This window comes from Silurus aristotelis, assembly GCF_946808225.1.
Source record: "Silurus aristotelis genome assembly, chromosome: 29".
NCBI lineage: Eukaryota > Metazoa > Chordata > Actinopteri > Siluriformes > Siluridae > Silurus > Silurus aristotelis.
In genome coordinates, this window is record NC_139602.1 from 8,840,999 (window position 1) to 8,853,051 (window position 12,053).

At 39.1% G+C, this 12,053-nt stretch overlaps 1 protein-coding gene across 5 annotated transcripts in view; it reads right to left on the minus strand.

Moving 5' to 3' along the window:
• Nucleotides 1-1,216: 1,216 nt before the first annotated feature.
• The window catches only part of LOC310722723 (PAK4-inhibitor INKA2-like), a 12,054-nt gene continuing 1,217 nt past the window's right edge, over nt 1,217-12,053 (minus strand). For 2 of the 5 annotated variants that reach the window (XM_083535390.1, XM_083535392.1), the window contains exons 2-3: nt 6,543-6,727; nt 1,217-4,259 (exon numbers count right to left, since the gene is read on the minus strand). In XM_083535390.1, coding sequence (XP_083391516.1) covers nt 3,279-4,259; nt 6,543-6,566 — 1,005 coding nt within the window. In that variant the 5' untranslated portion in view covers nt 6,567-6,727 and the 3' untranslated portion in view covers nt 1,217-3,278. Of the gene's footprint in view, nt 4,260-5,064; nt 5,321-6,542; nt 6,728-11,226 lie in introns of those variants that run through there. The other 3 variants (XM_083535391.1, XM_083535393.1, XM_083535389.1) reach the window with 3 other exon arrangements.

Consider the following 12,053-nt stretch of genomic DNA (forward strand, 5'->3'; position numbering starts at 1 on the left):
TAACACAGGAAACTCTGTCAGCCCTGACCTTAAACAGACAACAGCAACAGTCACTTTGTGTGTGTATTGTGTATTTAGGTGTTCTGTGTTCAATAAAATAATCTTCATACCAGATCAGAAACTTTAATCCCATGTCCTCATTCTCGTTCCCTACACTATACACCAAACAGACATAAAATTATGACGTCTGCTTCTTTCGGTTGCTCCCATTAGGGGGCGCCACAGCGGATCATCCGTCTCCATACCCCCCTGTCCTCTACATCTGCCTCTTTCAACCCAACTACCTGCATGTCTTCCCTCACCACATCCATAAACCTCCTCCTTGGCCTTCCTCTTTTCCTCCTTCCTGGTGGCTCCATCCTCAGCATTCTCCCACTGATATACCCCATGTCCCTCCTCTGCACCTGTCCAAACCATCTCAATCTCACCTTCCTCACCTTGTCTCCAAAACGTCCTACATGCCCTGTCCCTCTAATAAACTCACTTCTAATCCTGTCCATCGTCGTCACTTCCAAAAAAAAATCTCAATATCTTTAGCTCTGCTACCTCCAGCTCCACTTTCTGTCTTTTACTCAATGCCACTGTCTCTAAACCATACAACATCTCAGGTCTCACCACAGTCCTCTAAACTTTCCCTTACAATCTTGCAGACACCCTTTTATCACAACCCTGTTCAAAACCCAAAGCAATAAAAAAAAAAAGTTCTCGACCTCCACCAAATGTCAATGGAGCCACAGTTAAACAGTCCAGATAGTACAAAATATGGTACAAAACAAACCTCCAAATCATGAGCATTTCAGATCTTTCAGCACCACCCATAATATATCACTTCAATATTAAAAACTGTTTACATGCTGTTTTTGCACAAACCATTTTGTTTAATTACATGTTCACTTCTGTACTCAGTTCTCTTGTTCACACCGCACTGTGTAATATACAGTCGGTTTACTGGTGGCGCTATTTTGTGTTTTGTGTATTCGTCCTACTCCGTCTTGTGTTGTCTTGCACTGTTCGCACCAGGTTGCACACGATGCACTTTATGTGGCGAGGACACTTACTATTGCTTAGCCCTGTGTTTTCTGTGATGTAGCTTTATGTTGTCTATGTAGCACCAGGGTTCTGGAAGAATGTTGCATCGTTTGGCTGTGTGCTGCGTCAGCTTTATATGTTTGAAATTGAATTGCAGACGTGTAGTAAAACCATCACTGACAATATACAGTAGAAATATAACTTTTTATTGAAATTGTGACACCAGGCAAGCAGGTCTCAAAATATATTTACACATGACACTGATTTCTATAACGATAATAATAAAAAAATAAAAGCAAAAATACATACATACAAAAAGAAAATACAAATTAAAGACCATTTTATTCGTTTTACTCCATTCCCTTTTTGCACAGTGGAAATCTGAGTCAGGTGCAAATGTACTTTGCGACTACGGTAGAAAATGTCGACGACTCATTTCCGGCCTCAGAGCACAGAATGGCTTTTTGTGCATCAGCATTTTTAATCCTTCTCGCGACTTTACGGTTGTGTCATGAATTGTGAATGCTGAGCGATGCTGAAATGTATTCTATATTTGGGAAACAAAATACCTTACAGCTTTTCTAATCAGTGGAATTACTTTAGTCAGCGTATGTTTTTCCATGACAAGCCACCGATTGAAAAACGTGGCCTCATGTATCCCCTGATTATATAAGAGTATAACATGTATTGGTATATGATTCATAATCTGATTGCAGGCAGTGACCTGGTCGGTTAGATCAGGTTTTACGGTATAGGTGTAGTACATATGGGCTATAGAGAATTGAATTTCCTATAGAAAGTAAAATCACTGGATGTGAAAAAAATGTGAAACTTTTTCACCAACAGGAATGTTGGTATGCACTGAGGTCCTGATTATTAAAATAAAAAAATCTGTCCATTAAATTTAATGAAGTTTGATTTCCTCATACACAGCAATCTATCTCACAAATGTTGCCTCATAATCAATTCTTCTGCGACCTCATTTTAAAAATCTGCTGTAGTTTTTTTATACAATCCCAACTCCAGTTTTGGTTTCCTCCCTTTGAGTTTCAAACTAATGTCAAAACTGGGAAAATTCCTGACCATACAGTTATCCTCGGCTTTACCGCGGTTGGAATCTGGCGCCCCGGTTTATCACGGAATCGCATTCGCCACTAATTTGTTTAGCTGATTTTCCCGGTCTCTCGTGTCCAGCACGATAGACCAAAAACTTATAGGGAATTGTTTTTATGGAGTTTAAATAATGAAATGTATTAATAAAAACAGAATTATTAATTACAAAATGAATTAAAATGTTAATACAGTACAGTACCGTATACATAAAATTGCCTTTTGGGGGTGTCCGGTTTTGGAAAGCAGTCACCGCGATAAACGGGGGGGTTTACTGTATTTGTATTAGACATTATGTACAAGTAGGGTTGCAAAGGGGCGGAAAATGTCTGGTAAATTTCCAGAAACATTCTGTGGGAACTTTATCTGGGGAATTTGGGAAATATTCCAAGTTGGAAACTTAAGAGCAATTCATGGGAATTTATAGGAATTAATTTAAAATTTGGGGAAAATTATATAAACTATATTATATTCAAACATATATATATGTTATAGGCTAACCTGCAATTTTGTAAATTCCCAGTTTATACCCACATATTTTTTTCGTTAATTCCCATGGAAAGTTTCCCATGTCTTGAAAATTCCTGGAATTTTGCAACCCTATGTACACTATTGTTTTTGGGATGTCAGCTATACGATATTGATCAAATGCACATTAAGTTTATCCATTTGCACGAGCAAATATATAATATCTCCTGTGAGAACCTTTTTCTTTCCAAAACATTAAGATACTAAAGGCAGGGCTGTAAGTGTTGGGAGGAAGACATACTGCCAAACACATAGTGCCAAACATACTGAAACCTCAAAAGACAAACATGAATGGTTTTACAGTAGTTCAGAGGAACCTCGGTTTGACCTGAAAGAAGACCACGGTTAATTCAGTGCAGATTGTGGTAATTCAGAACAGACACCATGGAAGACTTGTGTGCATGACATTAAAGTGGAGGCTATAAAATTATATCAGTGGAAGTGTCTTGGGTATTTGTATTCTCACCAAGAGTTGAGTGCTGTTAAATACACCGTCAGAAGCAGATCTTATTTCACAAACTGAAGGCTTTAATAGATTGTCATCGACAAAGTCCAAACCAAATCCATTTTCATTTGAATTCCCATTCCATCAACTCTCTAGAAAATCCTTGTTAAACCCAAACAACTGTGTTGTAATCAAGCAAAGGATGGTCCTTTTCCACTGCTGGCTGAGGACATGGTCTACTCTTTGCTTGCTGTCCACCCCTTGCCCAAAACTGCAAGTAGATTCCACCCTTGGCCTTGGAGATTTTCTTAGGTCTTTTGAAAAGCTCTGTTTCAGAGTCATGTCCTGGTGGCATCCAGCCAGGTTTTTCTTTCAGCAGTTTGTCCCGGTCAGGTCGCACACTCCGTAGAAACTTTTTGAAGATATTGCTGGTCAGCGAGAACCTCTTGCAGAGTTCTTGTGATTGGCTGAGGTAAGGTGGATCCGCTGGGGAGTCTGGTCTGTTTATATCTGTCCCCCCTTCAACGCAGTCTTTGTCCACCTCGGGCAGGTCGAGCCAGTTGCCGACCAGATCAGCAAGGACATTGTCTCCAAGTACCAGAGGTTGACGATTGCGGCTGCGACTCATGAGAGACGAGGTCCAATCACTGGAATCATCCATGCTGTCCTCGGTGTAGTCACTGTCTAATGATGGGCCCTCTCGAGACAAGCTATAAAGAATCCCAGACAGGTCTACCGGTGTTAGTCGGGAAGACTGTGGGTGTACGCTTTGGTGGTCCGTTGGAGTTTGGCACAATTTTGGACCACAATATTCCACTTGTGGTGCAGTGTATCCTGAGATATTTCTAGGCAAAGGCATACCTTCACTCTCTAAGCTAGATGTGGAGGGTGAGGTCCCAACACTACTGTGATGCAGGTGATGGAATTGAACTTGGCCAGAGAGTTCAGATAACTTCTGTGGCTGGTCTTGAGGCTCAAAGCTACAATGAATGGATTTACCCGGTGGTGGTGCCACAGCATTCTTTTTTCCCGAGATCTCTAGCTGCTCAAGTGCCGTTTGGACTTGAAGAAGTTTGAGTTCTTGGAGAGCTTCCATCATTGAGTTCATCTGAGCGTGAAGACCATCACCAGCCTCTTTCATAGAAAGCTGCAAAGGGCAGAGGCAAGAGAATACAAGGAATTAGTTAACATGGTATGCACTGATGTAAGATGTTTATCTGGTGAGCACCAAATCCTTTTATACAATGATATATATGTATGTGATATGATATATATGCTTTTTTCTGTGATAGTTAAATATCTAAGAACTCACATATTTGGATGTTCTATCTGATAGTTAAACACTGTTGCAGAGTACTAAATAAAACCTTCATTCACCGAGAGAGACAAACCGAGGAACTGTTTAAGGTTCTTTATTTCACATAATGGGGTTCTTTGTCCTGTTATTCTGGAGAATCCCATAAAATTCTATTTATACAAACGAACTAAGTAGAATTAAAAAAGAAACTAGTTAATGAAGAACTAATAAATGCATTATAAAAAAAATCATTATAGAAATTCATTATAAATAATTCACAAGAAAACCTGCGAAGCCCTTCATTGATGTAATAACTTTATCAACCCTTATAAAAAAAAAAGAAAAACGCTACTAAATAAATATTAGTTTCTGAGGTAAAACCACATAAAGAAAAATCACAGCACATAAATAACAATAGTCAGTTTATTTTCTGCTCCAGCAAATCCATATCATTGTAACCCATCCCACATCCTGGTACTTAACAAGCGCTTCGAGCGAGTTAAAATACCATCCTTCTCGACGATGATATCATTCCTAAGCAACACATTTTGTCTGCGTATTTCCTTTCAGCTTATCTCATCATGCACCATTATACCTCAATTACCTTCCTTGATGACATTTCACATGTAATCCAAACACAAAAATATCGACTTACCTCATCTTTCACTCAGGGGAGTTCCGCCCTTCTGAGAGGGTCTAGTCCTCTCACTTTTCAGAGGCCAAATTTGCTAGCCCTGTATATACTGTAGCTTTCTGCCAATTGGGAGACCCTGTTCTGCTCTGGTGCCCAATAGGACACGTCTAGACATTAATCCCAAACAGAAGGGCACATTCACTGAAGCATAATCGATTGACAGAAACTGGTGAGAGTGTCAGTGTGGGGGGATGCAATATGCCGTAATAGTGTTTTACCCACTAGATATATATATATATATATATAGTATAGTACTATAGAAACATACAGCCATTATTGTCTAAATATATGCCAACAAATGTGAGTACAACCCAACTGATAACAGCTACACATCTTTAACCATGCAAAGAAACGTCCTGTTCATCAAGTCCATGTTTTGGTCTGCTTGACAGGACCATACCAGGACCAAATTTCTGTATCTTGTATGAGAGCAGGTAAAATTTGGTGCTTTGAATACAATTCTCTCATACTGACCACTGGATGTTCAATATGGCAATAAAGTCTCTCTGAGGATTAGAATTGTGGCGCTCCACAAAGATGTCCTCGGCTATAAGAAAATCGGTAACACCCTGAAACTGAGTAACAGTGCAGTGGTCAGGGTCATACAGAGGTTTTCCAGGACGGGTTCCACTCAGGACAGACCTCGCAAAGGTCCAACAAAGAGATTGATTGAATAATAATAGTATGTCAGAATGTACAGAATGGAGCCAAACTGCATGGGCAATCTACTGGAACAAAATCTATTGGATCCATCCAGCACCCTGTAGACCTATCGAATGTTTTCTGGACCTGTTATAAAGATTACTATATGAATATATATAGTACCAGTGATAAAATGTTCTGGAAACAATAAATACATAAAGAAACAATGAACTACATTACAGATCCTAATGAAAATGTGGGAAAATCCATGTTTGAAACCTTGAACAATTCATTAGCAGGCAATTGTTGGTTGGTGAGTTCCATGGCAAACACTCTTGCTCTTGAATAATTCAGTGTCGTTTGCATGCTACAACGTGGTAACCATGTGCATTTTCTGGACACAGCTCTAATTTGAACAGTTTCGTTTGAAAGATGGCATTTCATTGGAAGATTCGACCATAGGGCTGGGAAGTATATAAATGAATCAAAATTGTGATAAATGATGATGAAATATGGATATTCGACATCCATCATCCACCGTTTCCTAACAGTATTACGAATTTAATGGATTTTCATGCAAAAGGTTTGTTTATTCATTATTTTTGTAAGTAATAAGCGGGTTTGTACTGTTCAGATAATAAAATATTTATTTGAAAAATCTGATTTTTGTGAAAACATGCATTATCATAGAATTTGTTATTGACTTTTGGTATCTTTAGCTTTCCATATTAAAGAGCATCATTTAAACAGGCATGCCTTGTTAGCTCCGATTTCACCAGGGCCCTCGAATCACTCACGTTTTTTCTGATTAAATCCTGCATCTCCTTGAACTATCCGAGGGCCTTGTCATTTTCCTGCATCAGCTCGGTGTTTTATTCGCCTGTTGCGCTCACGTCCCCTGGTAATGTGCTGGAAATGAGGAACAATGCTCTGTCTGCTAATAGCCTCCTCGCTTGAATTGGAAAGGGCGCTTTGACGAGCTCTGTTAATAAACATGTAAATGTCAGGGGCAAATAGGTTTCAAACACATGAAAGACACTGGCTGTAAGCTTACAGGGCTATTCATCGACAGCATTGTTTTATTTATTTATTTCTTTTTTACAGTAGAAGCACTTGCAGCTTTTAAATGATTATATTCTGAGGGATAAAACGTGCTGTATTAGAAAACAGAACAGTGGTCTGAGGAAGCGTAGGAACTTTTCAGATCCCAAAGTTATATCACCTTATTATTGTTTTGATTACAAGATTATGCATAGCTTTAACCCGGTTTAAGTTACATTGAATGCTGTAAATTGTTAAAATGGTTCCTGTTCTAAACCCTTGTAGCACGAATCTACAATTCATTCGTGCCGATCATGTTGATTTGATACACTTCCATTGGGGATGCTACTAACAAGTACATTCACTGCACATGCTAATTCATAAATGCTTTATTCAATCTAATAACACTGCATAAGTTACCATATAAATTCATCACCCACATAATCTGTGTTTTTTGTTACTGCTGAATCACTAGTAGTTTTTTACTTGAATATTTATATTGCACCCTACATGCAGGATGTTTTTAAGTATATACATTTGAATAAATATAAGTAAATAAAAAGCTAACAAAAATTTAGGTAAGTATCAGTAAAATAATATATATTTTTTATAACATTAATTTCATTACACACACACACACCTTTATAAAAGTAAAAAAAAACAAAAACATTTTTTTTAATAATTTTTGTGCAGATGACAAAAAAACCCACTGTATAAACAAAAGTTTGCAGACACCTAAGCAGAAGATTGGTAGATCATTTTCTGCTCTCCTGAGAAGATGTTCCTCCAGATTTTGGAGTGTGATTTGTGCTCATTCATCTACAAAGGCATGTAGGTGAGGTGAAGAAACCTGGGGTGCAGTCAGCGTTCCAATTCATCCCAATGGTGTTCATTAGGGTTGAGGTCAGAGCTCTACTGCAGGCCTGTGAAAATCTTACATGTAAAACATATCTTAATGGAGCTGGCACTGTGTGCAGGGGCATTGTCATGCTGGAACAGGTTTGGGAGAACACGTAAAGGGAGACTTTAATGAACCGCATCCACCTGGCTACCCAACCTTATGTGGTTCTTTCCTAAATTGGTACCACAAAGCCACAAAACTACATTACATAATATACAATCATGAGCCTCCAGCTTTGTGGTACAAATTTAGGAAAGAACCACATAAGGTTGGGTAGCCAGGTGGATGCGTCACAAGGCTTGTATTTAAACACGGATGCATGTGTGCACAAGGAATCAAGACCGACTTGTAACAGAGCCATGAAACGGCAAATCTGAACATGGCCAGTCACACCACAGGCTAATGAGGCCAATTACAGGAGACCATGTGGGCACACATGGTTATTTCATGCCTTGAGAGTTAATAGGGCTTTTCAGGGAGGGGGTGGAAATGAAGTGCACTTTCTTGGACATTATTCCTCATTGAATATAAATAGCAAAGGTCAGAAGTGCAAATAGGATCCAGGGAGCATCTTATAGAGAAAAGACCGAGCTAAAACTTTGGACTTTTTCAAAAAAGCATTAGATCAAAAAATCGGCACTGTGATAAAAAATTTTGCATGCATTTCCATGTGATAAGCTGGAGCGGTTTCCTTTTGACCCATTTAGCAGCGAAACGGAGCATCAAAGTGGTTAGAGCCGAACTGCAAAATAATCATGTCTGGTTTGCATTCCAGAGGCAGACACTTTATATAACATACGCTGCCACTGATAACAGCTGGAGCGTATGAGATTTACTCGGCGTGATAACCGCAGTCATGAGGAAGGAAAGGAAGCCACGGGGATTAGCAAAAGCACTCAAACTTTACTTTTTTTAAATGATTTTTTTCGGTAACGAGGACGATATCTCGGTTATCACGCCGAGTAAATCTCATACGCTCCAGCTGTTATCAGTGCCAGCGTATATTATATAAAGTGTTCGCCTCTATCTTAATATGTCCTCCTACGACGTTCCTAATTATCGGCTCGGCGGTGGGACGCAGATCTCTCAGACTTGCATAAAAAAAAACCTAAACGATTATGGCAATTTCAGCGCTCCAGCAGCTTGTTTTTACTCTCCGCAGGGGAAGTAATCTGCTTTAATCCATGCAGGCGAAATGTACCTGGGTGTGTATGTTCATATTCCCCTGTGCATGTCCAGAGCTGGCCGTTTGAGGTTATCAGCAGCATCGCTCCAGCACAATAAACACGTAAGCGCAGTCGCAGCTGTCGCCCGAAATCCGAGCCAATTTTAGCCCGGCAGGAAGGAAGGGCTTTGTGAAGAACAGGAGCGATGGAGAAACAGACAGAATGAACATGGCTTATTCTTACAAATGTTTTTCTGAGCCAACGGCCTCTCTATTTCTTTTTCCAAGTAAAAACATGTCGAGACTAGACTTCGAGACAAAAAGGAGCTAAAACGCTCAAGACGCTATTTAGGTAGATTATGAAAAGGCATTAATAAGAACCTGGTGGTGAAAAAACCTGGTGGTTTCCCCAGAGAAATCCCATCCCATCTCGTAAGGCCTCTTGGTTCTTAGTTTTGATGCTAAACTGAAGGATAATAAAGACCTACTTTAAGTTAGCACTTCTGTAAGTCAGATTTCTGACTATTTTCTCTCCCAACAGACGTCTAGACTGATTCTATTCTTATCTCTTTCTCTACCCATCCTGAGGCATCCAGAGGTTTTGCCAGCCCCAGTTACGTCCCACCTCATGCAGATTGTGGACCTTTAGGGAAGTAGATGTCGACCCCGCAAACATCCCGAACCATCTAGAGACGTACCAGCGCCAACTGGATCCCACTTCATGTGGAGTTTGGACACTGGACCTCCTTGAGTGTTTAAAGGCTCTGGCATGGAGAAGCTGGTGTTGGATCTGTGATGATCGCAAATGTTGAGCTATTTTATGAGTTGTTCAGTAGCTCCTAGTTTTATAACCACAAATGACTGTCTAAGACTGTAGAAAGAACATTACTCATAATCACACACTCCAGTCCTCATGTTAGTTCTCACTCTCCAGTGTTCTGTATTGTTTAAAGACTATAATCACACTCTTGATGTCACCCAAATGAGGATGGGTTCCTCTTTTGAGTCTGGTTCCTCTCAAGGTTTCTTCCTCATAACATCTAAGGGAGTTTTTCCTTGTCACAGTCGCCACTGATTGATTTCTGTAAAGCTGCTTTAAGACAATGTCTGTTGTGAAACACGCTATAGAAATAAACTTGACTTGTTCTAATCAACCAGCATTAGAAGGTATATATTGAAGGAGACTCCAAGGCACTTTGGATAAGGATACATCTGCTATAATTCTGTGGGTCTTGCATTGAATGATTTTTGACTGAATGGTCCAAATTGTAGTAATGATGGCTTGGGTTATTGACATGTTTCATGTATACCAGTGAAACTTTTCCAAAAAATAAATATAACATGGTTTACATGGTGATACTGCGGTTATCACAATACACTATTATTATATTTAAAAAAAATACAAAATATAGACATATTGGGACGTCTGACTTTTCCAGGAATATATGGATCTCCTGCTATAAAGCTCCAACCCTATTGAACCCCTTTGGGAAGAACTAGAACGCTGGCTGCACCCTGACCTCCTCACTTTACCACAAATCTCCACAAACACACCTAGTAGAACATCTTCCAAGAGGACTGGAGGTTATTATAACAGCAAATGTGGACTGAATGTGGATAGGGGTTTTTAAAAAGCACATACCAATCTTATGGGCAGGTGTTCCCAAACTTTTGTTCATATAGTGTAATGGAATGATATCGATTTATTTCAAACTTTAGTAACACAAATACACAAAAAACACAAATAAGCTCTAAGAAATGTGAAAATGGATTAAGTTTAACGGTAATAAAAAGAATCCTGGCTAAAAAAATTGCACACACTGGAATAACACTTATTTTTGAATATATGAATATTCAAATATCTTGAATATTGAATTTGAATAATTAGGTCTGGAAACTGAAATTTTCAGCAAAAAAAAGGGCTTCTCAAGATTTTCAGTTCAGGTCTAATGAAACAGTATGTTATTGTTTGGAATCCCAGTGGTCAAACACAATAACGACTGGTAAGGAATATCGGAATAAAATGCAAATAGGATGCAATATTATGTGGATCCTGATATTATGTGGTAATTTTTCTATAAGCATTCGCATAAACTTTGTGAAAGCCAAGAAGGAATCATTAAAATAATCCTGCCAAACAGCGATTCAAAGCGACAAACACATCAACGTTTATTATCAGAACTATAGTTAGTGCTGTCGGAAATACCCCAAAGCTCTGCCGGGGTTAAAGCCTGACCTTCCTGCCACACACAGACTGACCCCATGTGACCTCTGATCATGTTCACACTTGTGTCCGACAGGAGGAATTCAATTATTGCAGTCATTAAGGTTCAAGCTCTAAGAGCAGGTGATGAACTTAAAAGTATTTACGAACCCAAGCACTTATGCAGCATTTATGAGCAAACGAGAACCGGATGTTTCTGACAGCCGAATCGGACCTCAGACTCGTAATTCCCGACTTGAATGGTCTCTAAAAAGTGGTGAGTTTTTTCTTTTATCTGAGGAATCAATTTTAACATGATAGAACTCCAAATATGACAAATTTGCTCTATAACAGAAAAGTTGGCACATTTTATTACCCAGTGCTTTTACTTGCAATTCATTTCCCAGCTAATACACTACAAGGTGATATCAAACTTTGGTCAAACTTATGTCATGTTATGTCATGTTATGTCATGTTATGTCATGTTAGACTGTGGCAGATTTGGCCATTTTCTTTGCCATTTTTCAGAATTTCACATTTGCTCTTTGTTCTAACTTGTTGTCCGAGATAAAATCGCAGACGTGGTGACACACATGGTCAGTATTGCACCAGTTACCACCATTATTCTCGAAACTTTTTGATACCACCTTGTATGTAGTTTATTCAGTTTTACACTCATGCAAGCGTTAATAGGTACTGACTTGTTTCACACATTCTCCACTTAACGTACAAAATCTAATTAGAAATAGGTAAAACGTATGATGTCATTCTTTATAAAGAAAAGACTCCTTGGCAAAAAGAACAATTTTTCTCGCCGTAATTGGAATATAATCAGCTTTCGGCTTGGTAACCCAAACCGCCATGCCATGGCTGAATATGTTACAGAAACAGAAACAGAAAACACTCATCTTAGGAAGAACGCTTCCCTTCAAGTGGTGATACTTCGCCAAAATGGCAAACAGACACACAAACATGACCATGTGGCATCTCTGGCAAAT